This window comes from Erpetoichthys calabaricus, chromosome 15, assembly GCF_900747795.2.
Source record: "Erpetoichthys calabaricus chromosome 15, fErpCal1.3, whole genome shotgun sequence".
Taxonomy (NCBI): domain Eukaryota; kingdom Metazoa; phylum Chordata; class Cladistia; order Polypteriformes; family Polypteridae; genus Erpetoichthys; species Erpetoichthys calabaricus.
This window is the reverse complement of record NC_041408.2, coordinates 90,491,071-90,505,747: the sequence shown is the minus strand read 5'-3', so window position 1 is coordinate 90,505,747 and position 14,677 is coordinate 90,491,071. Positions and strand designations below refer to the sequence as shown.

At 41.2% G+C, this 14,677-nt stretch overlaps 1 protein-coding gene and 1 long non-coding RNA gene across 7 annotated transcripts in view; both read right to left on the bottom strand.

The window, feature by feature from the left end:
- Positions 1-14,677, bottom strand: part of dst (dystonin) — a 565,996-nt gene that overhangs the window by 21,573 nt on the left and 529,746 nt on the right. The window contains exons 94-99 of the mRNA XM_051919257.1: positions 13,077-13,240; positions 12,809-12,971; positions 12,528-12,682; positions 10,324-10,398; positions 7,046-7,063; positions 1,655-1,772 (exon numbers count right to left, since the gene is read on the bottom strand). Of these exons, the coding sequence (XP_051775217.1) occupies positions 1,655-1,772; positions 7,046-7,063; positions 10,324-10,398; positions 12,528-12,682; positions 12,809-12,971; positions 13,077-13,240 (693 nt within the window). The remainder of the gene's footprint in view (positions 1-1,654; positions 1,773-7,045; positions 7,064-10,323; positions 10,399-12,527; positions 12,683-12,808; positions 12,972-13,076; positions 13,241-14,677) is intronic.
- Positions 4,178-7,039, bottom strand: LOC127525907 (uncharacterized). 6 transcript variants are annotated; one of them, XR_007933525.1, is made up of 4 exons: positions 5,776-7,039; positions 5,621-5,708; positions 5,277-5,553; positions 4,178-5,188 (listed from the first exon to the last, which is right to left on the bottom strand). It is a non-coding gene; the product is annotated as an uncharacterized LOC127525907 (long non-coding RNA). The 6 variants fall into 6 exon arrangements; XR_007933524.1 differs by having other exon boundaries at positions 5,277-5,479; XR_007933523.1 differs by having other exon boundaries at positions 5,277-5,567; positions 5,635-5,708.

The following is a 14,677-nucleotide window of genomic DNA, read 5'->3' as shown; positions in this document are numbered from 1 at the left end:
AGATAGATAGATAGATAGATAGATAGATAGATAGATAGATAGATAGATAGATAGATAGATAGATAGATAGATAGATTAAAAGTCACTATATAATAGATAGACAGATATGAAAGGTACTATATGATAGATAGATAGATAGATAGATAGATAGATAGATAGATAGATAGATAGATAGATAGATAGATAGATAGATAGATCACAAAGGCACTACATGATAGATAGACAGACCAATACAACCTGCCTTACATGTAGGCCCATAAATTTACAAATCTTTCTGAAGACATGTTTTCACTTTTTCATTGGGGTTATTGAGTGTAGATTAATGGACAGAAATTGGAAATTTATTAATTTTAAATGAAATTGACAACAAAACAAAGTGTACAGAAAGTAAAGGGGTCTTAGTTCTTTCTTGATGCACTATAAAGGTAAGACTTCTGTATAGAAATAATAGATTACAAACTAATAACTTAGTGACCCCAATATGTGAGGGTGTAAAGATCGTGACTGTTTCTATCTATAGACTAACTATAGAAATGTCTGTGTGAACTGTAGGAGGATCTTATGTATCATCTCAGAACCAAAATGATGACTAGAATAATGAAAGTAACAAAGAAAAGGGTTTTATTAACAAAACTGTTGAACAATCAAACCAAATGCAATTCGAACACATAGGTGTTGAAAATAACAAAATCCTAAAACTTGTCAAGTATATTAGCAATGGCTTCCTCCCACTTCAAAGTCCCAGTACCCCCATGTACAAATAAAGTTCTATCTATCTATTATATAGTACCTTTCATATCTATCTATCTATCTATCTATCTATCTATCTATCTATCTATCTATCTATCTATCTATCTATCTATCTATCTATCTATCTATCTATCTATCATATAGTGCCTTTGTGATCTATCTATGATCTATCTATCTGTTATATAGTGCCTTTTAATCTATCTGTTATATACTGCCTTTTAATCTATTTATCTATTATATAGTGCCTTTCACCCCTGAACAAAGCCATGAAAAATGTAGTACAATCCCAGTTACAGCATCTGCACTTCCACAGAGTTACACACAATGGTGGACAATACATCACACTGCAGGTTAGACGGCTTGAATTTTGTTCCAAATCAGAGAACAAGGCCGTGAGTAAATAACACTGTTGCAGGCACCAAAGGGACCTTTTTACTTAATGGGGCCGTCTCAAGCAGGTGCAGTTCCTATTATGTGTGACTTTGTGGGCTGTAAGTCCTCAGTTGGATTCAAAAAGACAAATCACGTGGGAGGTGATTAGCATTCACTGCACATTTAGGCTCTGCTTTAGTTACTCGTGTAATGGGGTCTGTTAATTCAGTGTACATCACCAAGAACACCATTGTAATTGCTGCTTTGGCAGTTCTTCCTTAAGGTTTTCTGTTATGTTTTCCCAGTTTTTAACAATTCCAAGGTCTGGTTGAAGGGCTCACAGATAAGGCGAGTTTCTCAAAGTGTACTTTAATCAACACATCAAGCAGCTGATGAGATCAAGTCAGTATTTTAACCCTTGGCACCATTTGGTTTGGCCAAATATGGAAGCATTCTTCACCTTATACATGTGCTACTGGGGACACAAAGCGGGATCTGTTGGACATAACACAAATAAATTGTGATTATTTACCTCTGCACGGGTCATTCTTCACTAAAAATTCATCAAGCGCCATCCAGCCACCTCCAACACGAACCATGACTGTACTCCGCAGGATCCGGACGAGACGCAGCTGCTGTGAATCTCCAAACTGTTAAAGATGAAGAGCAGAAGGTGAGTGGAGATGTTCTGTGATTGCTTATTATTCCTTTCAGCTCATAAATGCGTGACAGGAACACACATTCCCACTGATGCAGACATCGGATCAATCCAACTGGTTGATATTTTTTTTTTCCTCCTTGCAGAAACGGCTTCAATTTTTAAAATTTTTTTTTGTAATACGACAAGCTTTTTTATAGTGTGACTTACCACTAAAAGTAACGTGAGGGTTGGGGACTCTGAATTTCTATTAAAAACTTTATTATACAATTTACATCAATTCCTTTATTAGTCGCTGGGTATGTCAGACTACGCTACTGAACCGAGTCAAAAAAAATGAAGTCTATGACCAAAAATTGCTGGAAGAGTCACGTACCGTGTGACATGGTCTTCAGCTGCATGCATGACAACAGTTCGAGCTCAGATACACGTCTGGACTGTTAAAGCACTAATCCTGCTCGCTGCGCCATTTGTTACAGTCTAGGAAGTGTGGTGTCACTGGCTAAGCAGTGCAAGCTGGCAATATTTGGGTTACATAGAAGCTCTTTCTTCAACCTGAGCAATAGAAGGCGAATGCCAGTTGCCCGGCCAATGGGAGGCTACTAAGCTGGTGTGCTGCCCAGTTAGTGTTCACAACATCAAGCTGAGCTTTTCCTGAGCCTCCAAGCAGGCTGGGATTCAAGACACATGGTTAGAGCAGGAGTGGGGTGTTTTTCACTTGGTTTGGTTGGAGAAGAAGGAATGAGAACGAAAAATAGCATCAGCCATGTTGATTACTCGCTGGAGGAGACCAGGCCCGAGAGCTGTGTGACGGTTCCGTGAGGTGGCAGTGTTCTCGTCCGCGGAGTGCTGGAGCAGGCGAGAGGTGGAGATGTCACCAGAGCGAGTTGGAGGAAGGAGGCTCAAGTGTAGTGGCATCTGGAGATGGGTAAAGGACCCTGGCAGCTGTGGTAGCCACTGCAGATCTGCAGGATAGATCTAGGGATGCAGCTGGCTGCATCTGGGAAGGAGCCAGATGCAACGGCATCGCCTGGAAGAGCAAGGCACCCTGGGAGCTGCGGGCAGTCACAATTCGAATCTGCTTGAGGATCTGGGATGAGCCTGAGGTGCCCCGTGATGGACTGAAAGTGAGGACAGGGAAAGACTACAAGGATGTTTACCTCTCCACCATTTTGGTTTTAACTTTATTTATCGAATTATTTATTTGTACCCCCAAAAATAAATTGCTTTTATGTCACGATATTCTGGATTTATTTTTATTGAACTATGAATTTATTTTGGGAATGCACGGTTTACTGCACTTTTGCTTCTCCAATTTGAAAATGAATTGCCAATCATCTCATTTTAAACTCTTTGTATTGTCTGCCCGACTCTTCCTGGTCCTTCCTCGTTTTTTAACTATTGATACCCCAGATAAAGGAAGATGACCACTGGCTGTGGGTTCGGGACATCACTTGAGACAGCAGGTTCTCCTCTTTTAGTGACTTTCTAGTTGGCTCGTTTTGTGTGTTCCTCTCAGTAGGCTTTTTATAAAGCGGTGACACTGCGGTCCTCTAATTACAAAACGATGACCATGCCAGCGTGCTGTGATTTGTGAACGCTAAACAAACAGGGAACCAAAGCGTTAGCCAGCCGCTTGTTTTTCTTGCTGTGCTTTAATACTTGACATCTAATTTTGAAAACCACAGACTGACAGATGAAACAAATCTGAATGAGGGGGACGCGGACCACGCGTTTCCAGAAATTTCTACTGCATTCCTGATGGCTTGTCAACCAGTTGCATTCTGATCCGGGCACGATCACTTGGTACCACAGAACAACAGCTATGGCCTCATGCTTTCTGCAGACAAAAATAAATAAAATAAAATCTTTTGGAAAATCAAGAAAAGTGAATAGTGTGATTTTTCTTTTTTCTAGACTATAGATCACCAAATTGAAAAACACAAGTGCTGACACGATACAGAAAAAAAAAAAAAATTAAAATATTGTAGAATGGAACATCTGATTAAAAAAAAAAAGGAACAAACATGAGAAATGATTACTTCATACTAAAGAAATTTTGGGTGGAAATTTAGGAGAGGGTCAAATGTTCTTGACCCCCTCGGTTCAGGATGACGTCTGGCTACAGACGTCCGTCCATGTGGCCTGATTGAATATCACACTTTCTTTCCAAATGATTATGCAGCTGGGTGAATTTGGGTGATCAGATAAAAGAAATGAAATTTGGTAATGATCTGAAAAATTGACGACAAACGCTGAAGAATAACAATTTACCAGTATACAGCTTTCCAATACAGCAACTTGTAGTTGTGGGGTTACATTTTGATTGTCTCTGTTTGTTACTGTCTCATCCACGATTAATGGTTCATGTAAGCAGTGTACAAGACCAAACTGTTAAAAGAATTGTTTAAGTAGATATCTGTAGTAATGTATTGAAATATGTGCTTACATGACATAAAAATGTAGAGGAGATACATGGCTTCAAAACAAAACAAAACAAAAAAAGGAAAACCTAAAAGTAAACCAATAGCATTGTCCAGGTTTAGGTGAATGTCAAACACATACATACATTTACAAACAGTGGCAGCTGGTGACAAGCCGGCGGGGGACACTTTCGTTACTTACATCGTTCAGTGGGGACAGTCTGTAACAGCACGACTTCAGCGGGGCAACCTGGCGCCAAAGTGTGGCATGTGACAATTTAAATGAAACTTCACATGTGCGCCCAGTTAGTTTACCCTGGCCTTTGGTTTTATAGAGAAATTGCTGAACTTCACTCATCTCACCAGTTTTCTAATCCAATCTATAAATCTTATTATACACTCGTCTGTTTGTCTGGTACGTAAATCAACACAGTTGAACCAATCGTCGCCAAATTCAGCACGGATTCCCCATTTGTAATAAGACCATAGACTATTTTCCCCATCAGAAACTTTATGTAGTGACCGCCCAAAATGGGCCAGTACTCACCAATACTCTGTACTGGCAATTCGACGTTATGTTATTTAGTATACCGGAAGTTTTTCTTGCGTACCAACAGTGTTTGACATCAGCTGGTACTCACTTGTATCTACAACAGGCATTTACACTTTTTAACTCCAGTATGATTTATTTTTCTCTCATAACTCTATAATGTAATGCTGCAAGTAAGAACTGGCAGCGATCTCCTGAGAACTGTAGCAGGGGTGATACCAGTCTCTATCTAAAATCCCTCCATCTCCTAGCTAATATATATACAAATGAATATCCTCCTGCTACTCTGGTTTCCTACCAAAAATCCCTCCATCTCCTAACTTACTGCACATATTTACAACAGAATATTCCTTTTCATCTCTGATCTCCTACCTAAATTCCTAAAATCGTTCTGTCTCCTAGCTTATATATGTACAAGCAAATATCCTCCTGCACCTCTGGTTTCCTTATCTAAAATCCAAAAATTCCTCTATCTCCTAGTTTACTGCATATACAGTATGTACAAAGGAATATCCTCCTGCACCTCTGGTCTCCTACCCAAATTCCTAAAACTCTTCTGTCTCCTATCTTAAATATTTACAAGCGAATATCCCCCTGCACCTCTGGTCTCCCCATCTTTCAGCTTATATATTTACAAGGGAATATCCATTTCTGGTCTTCTAACTAAAATCCTAACATCCCTCCATCTCCTAGTTTATATATGTACAAGGGAATATCCTCCTGCACCTCCAGTCTCCTACCTAAAATCTCTCCATCCCTTAGCCACTATACTGTATGTACAAGGGAATATCCTCCTGCACCTCCGGTCTCCTACCTAAAATCTCCCCATCCCCTATACTGTATATACAAGGGAATATCCTCCTGCACCTCTGGTCTCCTACCTAAAATCTCCCCATCCCCTAGCCACTATACTGTATGTACAAGGGAATATCCTCCTGCACCTCCGGTCTCCTACCTAAAATCTCCCCATCCCCTATACTGTATATACAAGGGAATATCCTCCTGCACCTCCGGTCTCCTACCTCAGATCCTAAAATCCTTCAGTCTCCTGGAAGAGAGAGAAAGAGACCTTTGTTCACAGATTCAAGGCTATCATGGCTGCCATCTGCTAAATACTGACTCGAAGGGGGTGAATACTTATACCTTCAATTATTATTTGTTTTATATTTATAATTAATTTAGTTTCTATTACAGTAGTAATTAATGTCATCTTTGCATTACCAATTTTTTATTTCTCTGTGGGTCATTTACTTTTTGGTGCTATGTTCTCTTTGGTATATTAAATTTCTAGATTTCCCTCTTGGGACAAATTATCTATCTATCTATCTATCTATCTATCTATCTATCTATCTATCTATCTATCTATCTATAATTAACCCCAACTTCCCTGATTTCTATTGCTTATAATAATTTCTTGTATAAATTAATATCCTGTTAGTATGTTGTTCAACTGGTCAGGAAACACTGGATGGAGTGTTGGGCTGAACGGAAACGTCCATTTCCCCCAACACAAATTAGGGAGGGTTCACCCCCTTAGGCCCACTTATACCAGCCACCACTATATGTATATGTATATATCTCTATATTTATATCTATATATATGTATATACACTCTATAGATATACTTAGACACAAATCCGGTGTTGCTCAATTGCATTATTTTCATCTCCTGTCCTTACACTTACATATTTTATGTTATTCTTTAGTAGCTTCAGAAAGCACGTGGCCTGTGGCTTGTGATATATGAGCGTTATATTTGAACATGCATTTCTCACAATGCAAGGTATTCACTTCACTGGGGTTCATCTGCTTGGGTTTTATTAGAGGATTAAAGAAACCACAAAGACAAACAGCAGGTTCCAAAGTCCTAAGCATCATTCTTAATTTGAAAACATCAGGAGAGACCATTAATTATGACTCGCAGGTGAATTAGAGTAAAGCACATATTGGTAGCATTAGTGATGATCCCACAGCTATCCATTAAAACACCAGTTATACAAGCTGGAAGGGAAAATGAGGTCAGCACTGACAGGCCTAGGTTTATAAGCCAAAGGAAAAGGATATGCAATAAAGCTTGGAAATGGTCTGATTAGTTTCTACTTACTCTACATATAACATTAATATTTTTTAAAATCAAGACATAATGGGCTACATGCATAAAGAAGTTTAAACAAAAGGAAGTACATTAAGTTTCACCTCTACCAGAGAAGTCCACATACAATCGTGATTATAATAAATCTAGTCACAAAAAAGAAACACCCACATACAGAACAAAAGGCAGTTTACATGTACCTGGTTTCCAAGGAAGAACTGATGATGAAAGAAAACAATACAGAAATAAGCAGTTAGTTCTTCTGAAACTTCTTAAATTCACACACATTGCCCCCAACTGGTGATTAAAATTACACAAATACAAAAGAAATACTCAACAACGTCTGGGACAGTTCCCACTAAGGGAAGCCATTACCTGCTGACAATAACAGCTTAGTCCTCTTATGAAAACAGAGCCCACCTACAAACCCGATGTGGACGAAGTCTGAACCTAAACATCTACACATTTAAATTCACATTAAACACATCATTTCTGTTATTGGTAAGCTTGTAGCTAATCTTAAAGATAGAATGTATTTTCACCATTTGGAGATTCTAATGACAAGTATCGTGTATCTCTCTTCTGATTCTGCTATTTATTGTTGTTATTTGCTTAAAAAGAAAAGGATTACTATTGGTTGCTGTCATAGTTTAGTTACAGCCCGCCCCTTTATTTGGTTCATTATTATTTTCCCCAGCTCTTCTTTAAGATTGTGCCCAAGGGGGGCGGGACCATCACTTGATGCTAATTCTTACTGTATAACGACTCGGAAAAAAGGAATTCATATTATTAAATAAAAATGAACAGGAGACACATGTAGTCAAGAAACAAGCTACGGTCAGAACTGTAAATGTTACAATTGGCAATTTTCAGCCTTTTTTTGTGCCTTTTCCTCCACAAATTCTGGCTAGTTAGATGATGTTTCTGGGGTTTTGGAATTGAGGATTCTAATTCTTAAGTCAGATTTGAGATGTAATGCATTTTTAGGAATTTACAATTTATTAAGAGTTTTGCTACAACACCAAGGCCTCCTCCATTTTGTGGATTCTGTCGTTATGATGTGGGTCCTTGTTACTAGAGGCGTGAACTCCAGGGTCGTGACACCGAGGGCTCAATTGGTGAAGGGTTAAAAAGTCATCATGAGAGATGTTTTGTGGATGACAAACCTTTTCTCTGCGACTTTCACAACCTTTACTGCTTCTCGAACGTTTGCTCTTCTTCCCTGACCTTTGATTTTAATCTCATTCTGATTCCTCTGACAGATCGGTTTGACTTTCGGTTTTGATCTCATTTAGTTTTTTGACTTTCTGTTTATCTCCTGGTCCTTTACATAAAAATATACCATCTATCTCTCTCTTTCTCTATCTCTCTCTATATATATATATCTCAGAACCATTAAAGTAAGTTAATCAAATTTTTTGTGAAATCGTTAAACAGAAATCATGAGACAGAAAAGGAAGTAGAAGTTCAAGAGGTGGGAAGTCACAAACAAAAGATTCTCTTTAGAAGTTCAAATGCAATATCTATCAGCAAATGCTGATACTCAGGGAATGGCCCAAGGTGGACATCCCAAGGAATTCTGGGAGAATTACTGCGACACTGAACAAAGCAAAAGTCCAGAAATGACAGCAAAGTGATAAAAATATTCAGCTTTGTCAATTTACACTGAAATAAAACAAGTGAAAAACTTGTTGGGTAAAGCATGTGGTAGAAACACCCATCTTCTCCAGCAAAGAAGAAATTCAAATGACCACCCAACGGCAAAAAAAAATCATGATGACCACCTTTTGGGACACGAAGGGCCCTTTTCTAGTGCATTTTCGTCGCTTCTTTTCAACATTGTGATCGACACGATTATGCGAGAAGCATTCGATGGGCGACACGGAGTTCGGTATGACGATACAAACTTCTTAACCGATCTGATGTTCGCCGATGACAGCGATGTTTTCGCCAACACAGATACTGAAGCAATGTACACTTTGTATGACATTTCCTGCATTGCACAGTCATACAGATTGAGAATCAACGTGGATAAGACCAAAGTACTTACGACAGACGGATCGGAAGCCAGAGTTTACCTTGAGGGAACTCATATCGAGCAGGTACCAAAGTTCAAGTACTTGGGATCATTGATCACGGAGAAGAAAGCAGCGTCGGCAGCCGAAGTTCACAGCCGGATAGGCCAGGCAACAGCAGCATTCGCCTCACTCAAGTGGTGCATATGGAAGCGGGCGAATATTACCATCAAAACCAAAATACGCCTATATAGGACGCTGATCCTTCCAATTTTTCTTTACAGATCGGAAACATGGACATTGCTCAAGTCGGACCTCAACAAGCTCGAGGCCTTCCAAATGCGATGCTTGAGACAGATTCTCCGTGTCTCACTCCGTGACCGTCTCCGAAACGAGACAATCAGAGAAAGGTGCGATCAACAGGCATTGATCACGGAGGAAATTCAAAAACGTCGATTAAGATGGTTCGGCCACGTCTGTAGGATGGATGAAAATTGACTACCGCACAAACTCCTATGGAGAAAACGTCCTCCTGATTGGAGGATACAACAACAAGCACCGAAGATGACATGGTTGAAACACGTAGAGAACGACCTAAAGAACCAGCGACTGACAACAATCGAAGCAAGAACCGTCGCAACCGATCGACTAGCATGGAAGAGTGTGGTGAACAGAGCACGGAATCCAGCGGCACCAACAGCAGCGCATTGGCTAAGAGGTCGACCTCCTTTCCAAACGCCAGCTATGGAATAAAGAAGAGAAAGGAAAGAAGAAGCATTTTCAGGAATAGGACAATCGGTGATCGGTACAACGTACTCTGCTATGCTTAGAGAGAATCTGAAACCTGCAACTCGCTGCAAAAGAAGGGGAATGCTGTCAGAAACTGCTCCTTGCAACACATGTCTCTAACGGTGGCGGCAGATTGTGGTGTGAACTTCTTTCACACACCCCTTAGAGTCCTGATCTGGCGCCATGCGACTATCACATCTTTGGTCCTCTTCAAGAGGTTCTGCGCGGTCGTAGGTTCACAGGTTCTGATGATGATGAGAATTGGATTCAGGAGCAGCTGAAAAGCTTCTTCTACCAAGGAATGAAGAAGTGAGAGGAACGATACAAGAAATGCATCGACCTGTAGGGAGACGATGTGGAGAAGTGATAAAACTGTGATGTCCACCTGGCTCAAGTTGTCTTTACTTCTTGATTCTCCTTCGTATATCTGGCCCTGCAAGACTACGTTGGATGAGACGCAAGCTCAAGTCGAGTGCATACAAACACACTCACAGCTTTGCTCCAATTTGGGAAGTGCAGTAGACCACAGAAGAAAATCTACCATCTATTCAAAACTGTCCCAGGAGGAAAGCCATATTACCCTATTTTATGCATAATTTTACAAAATTCAGTGTTTCTTCACATTGCCTTACAAGATTAATCAATCCAATTCCAAAAGTTGTCTCCCAACTTACCCGGTATTTGTTGGCACCGATCTGCTCCACCTGGAACCGTTTTGGACACTTACACTTGGCGACTTGTCGAGTGACCTGTCGAAGAGGGAAAACTTTAATTTAGAGGATTAAAACTAAATCAAAGAACCACTGTGATTCAAATCTTTGAGAATTCACGTTATATCATGTGAGAAGATGGCAGCAAGTTCACATACGGTAGGTTTGGAGTCGTCCATAAATGACATCTGATTATTTTCGAGCCCCTTGTCGTCACATTTCATCACAGATCTCCCAATACCCTTCTAGTAAAGACATCATATCACCCACTACCAATGAAGTCAGTGGGGCTCGGAGATTTTACTCCCATTCATTCAATTTCATGGAATTTAGTTCTTACAAATATCTCATTGGTGTCAAGAAATCCTAATCACCAATAAAACTCAAGATGTCCACCGATTATATTTTACCTCCCATAGATGATATGCTTGGGGACTGGAATCTGACTTAAATTGTCACTTTTGCTCCCTGAGCACCCCAGGTACATTTATGCATTTATCATCTCGGACAAAGCAGCATTGGGATCATCGGATGGAAAGATTCTGTCATCAGCTTGGACGGCCAGCACAGACTCCACCACAGAAAGCCCAGGAGTGGGTGGACAGCCACAACTGGGACGTTCGCTTTTATAATTTTAATCTCCTCTTTTGTCAACTAGCCATAGTTCATCAATTAATTAATTGGCAGATATTGTTGGCTTCCATTTTGTTTAATCAGTTCCTACCTTGTTGTCTGTGTGTTTTAACTGATCTGCATTTATATGTGTGGTAGTTCTGTATTTAGTACACAATGGGAGGTCTGAAAATCGAGAGTCCACCTTATGTGTAGGATTTAGGATTTGCAGTGGACTCGACACTACCCACTCCCAGACAGTGTTCAGAAGCCATTAAAAAGGCTAACAGAATGTCAGGTTATATAGCGCCTTGACAAGTCACAGGAGGTTCTGCTCAAGCTTTATAACACACTGGTGAGGCCTCATCTGGAGTCCTGGGTGCAGTTTGGGTCTCCAGGCTACAGAAAGGACATAACGGCACAAGAGAAAGTCCAGAGAAGAGCAACTAGGGTGACTGAGGGCTACAGGGGATGAGTTATGAGGAAAGATTAAAAGAGCTGAGCCTTCACAGTGATGAAGAGGAGACCTGACTGAAGTGTGCAAAATGATGAAGTGAATTAGTCCAGTGCATCGAGATGGTGACTTTAAAATGAGGACACCACTGGAAACTTGTGAAGGGGAAATTTCACACAAAAATTTTTATTTGTAATTCACAACTGAATGGCTTTCTGTTCCCCATCGCAGTGTTCGTTTCGCATTTCAACAAAAATTTTGATTTTATTATGGATGCTAGCCACACACCACACCTTTGTGGTACACTGACTGATGACTAAGCTTAGCGTTTGCTTGCCATGTATGTATGATAGCACAGTTGGCATCTCCGCATAAACTTGAGACTTGAAGTATCGGCAGTTTGGACCATAATCAGTATCAGTTATCTTACATCATCACAGAGGTCCTGATCCACCATTTATAGGTGGCCATTTTATCAATATTTGTATCTCATCCTCTGTTTTGTCTTATGTTGATGCCAGCCACACACCATACAATTGTGGTGCATTGACTGATGACTAAGCTCAGTGTTTGCTGCTGCACCACTGGTGATGTTGGGTTGCCTGCCATGCATGACAGCAGAGTTGGCGTCTCTGCATAAACTCGAGACTTTGAAGTATCGCCAATGCTGACCAAAATCAGTATCAATTATCTTGTAGCTTTGTGACATCACGATTTGTCATATAGCGCCACAAGAGTCATAATTTTACCCAGGACATGACGTCATTTGTGGGCAGCCCCCTTTATTAATACTTTTACCTCATCCTCTGTTTTGTCTTATATGGATGGCTACCTACATACCCTACATTTGTGGTACACTTACTGATGTATGCTGCTATACCACCAATGATGATGGGTTATCTGCAATGCATGGCACGAGAGTTGACATCTCTGCATAAACTCAAGACACTGAAGAATCGCCAACGCTGACCACAATCAGTGTCAGTTATCTTACACCTTTGTGACATCACGATATGTCAGATTCGTCATAAACGCAATAACCCTCTCCCTAAATTGGGACTTGACGTCATTTATGGGCGTCCCCCTTTATCAATATTCTTACCTCGTCCTCTATTTTGTCTGCGTCAGTAAGAGGCTTATAGGCATCTTTGTTGGGATGGAGAGCCGCGACAAACTCGTAGTAATCGATGTAACCATCGCCATCTCGATCAAAGATGTCAGCCACTGCGCTCATTTCCAAACGACTCGTGGGGAACTCTGAAAGGTAACAGAGAAGACTTGACTTTTCTTTGCCTCCTTAGTAGTCAATGCCACTCCCCAGTTCCTTTTCTCTTGGTTTTTTTTGTCGGTTCTTGTTATTTTTCCGCAACTGGGAAAGCTTACTTGAAGAAAGAATTCCATCAATAAACTCCTGTCTGGTTATTTTTCCATCCTGGTCTTTGTCAATGCGCCTGAAGAAGTCCATCACCCTCGACTTTTTGTGGTTCATCCATCTCATGTATCGCTTTCTCCAAATGTCAAAGTCAAAGTTGGCAAACTCCCTCAGCTGGGACGAAATGCGTACAAAATGAGAGAAATGTTTGTTCTTACTGAAAAAGGAAAGTGCAAAATACCATCAGCTCTGAGGTTCTAAAAAGCCAAAGGTACCTACCTCCTCCAGTCGATCCAGGGCGTCATTCAACTTTCTCCGTCTGTCCAGTGCCAGAAGCCAGACCTGCTGCCATTTGCTAACAAGGTGATTCACTCGGGGGTTCTTCGTCTCGATGGGAGCGGGAGCTGCTGATGGATATAAACCTTGGGTAGGGGAACGCTTTCCTGAAAAACATTTTAAAAACGTTTTGTCGTGTACACCTAAATGCTTTTCACAGCTCTTCTTACAACTGTCATTTGCAAATTAAAGTAGTAATCACACACTTCTCCACATTAATCCATTCATTGATTTTTCTTTAGCTATTTATACAGTTCCGTGTTATGGTGGAGTTAAGGGTTAGAGTTAGGAGTTATGAGCCATCTAAGATTATCTAAAGGAAGTCTGTAACTGAAAATCATTGGAATGATTGTAAAATGTGAGGAAGGAGCCTGTTCTGTTTCAACCAGGGTTCCTTTATGTCCACCTCTGATCATCAGAAGAGTTGTCCATAACTTAGTGAGAACTGAGGAAGCTACACACAGGAAAAGCCACGGGTCCAGACAGAGCCAGTCCTTGACTTCTTCAGGCCCGTGCTGACCAACATTGCGGTGTCCTCTGTCACCTGTCCAGTCAGTCATTAACGCTCCAGAAAGTGCCACCACTCATGAAAATGCCCAGCATTGTAAGGTGGGCGCCTCATCATCTAACGCCTACAGCCCTGTGGCACTTGTGTTTTGCATCAATGGAGACCTTTGAGAAGCTGGTCATTCTTGTGGTAGACCACTTGTGTTTTTATGGGACTTTTGTGTTTAGGAACTCTTAGTTCATGACTGGAGCCAACCCTGGACAGGTGTGCTTATGCCAAGAAAATGCACTTTCTCCTCCATCAGCCTAACTGCATGTGCTTCGACTTTGGAGGACACTGCATGGGAACAAATGTGAGAATGTGAAAATTCCATACTGACCACCAACTGTGAATTGATCCAGGGTCCTAAAGTGGTGAGGCTGACCACTGTGTTTATTCATCATATCCGAAATGAGGTGAATGTTTTAATAAAAACTGTGTGACAGATGGCCAGCAGCATTACCAAGCCAGGACGTCGTATAGGTGGAAGGACTGAGGGAGAGACCGTAGTCACGACATTATCTCCCCCAAGACACTAGAGGGCAGCACCACCTGACTTGCTATAGCACCACAGATCCCCGCAGGGCACACTGGGACTTGTACTTTGGAACAGCCCTGCTGGGCTCCGTGGGTGCCACCAGGGGGTGCTGCAGGGTCCTTGGAGGAACCTCTTCCATCACACCCAGAAGTGCAGCCAGAAGAAGGTCGAGAAACACCTGGAGCACTTCCAGGTGTGCTATAAAAGGAGCCGCCTCACCACCAATCGGGGAGCCAGGGTCGGGTGGTGGAGGACAAAGCTTACGAGGAGGAGTTGAAGCAAGGAAGATAGAAAGAAGAAGAAGAAGAAGAAGAAAGGACTGTATTTATATACAGTATATATATACTGGTGCTTTACACTGTGCTGTGTAGTGGGGAGTGAAGGAAACACACTTCCCCACTGAAGAATATGAACTTGTGTCTTAGCCTGTCTGTGTTGGGGTTGAAGGAGCGGTACGCC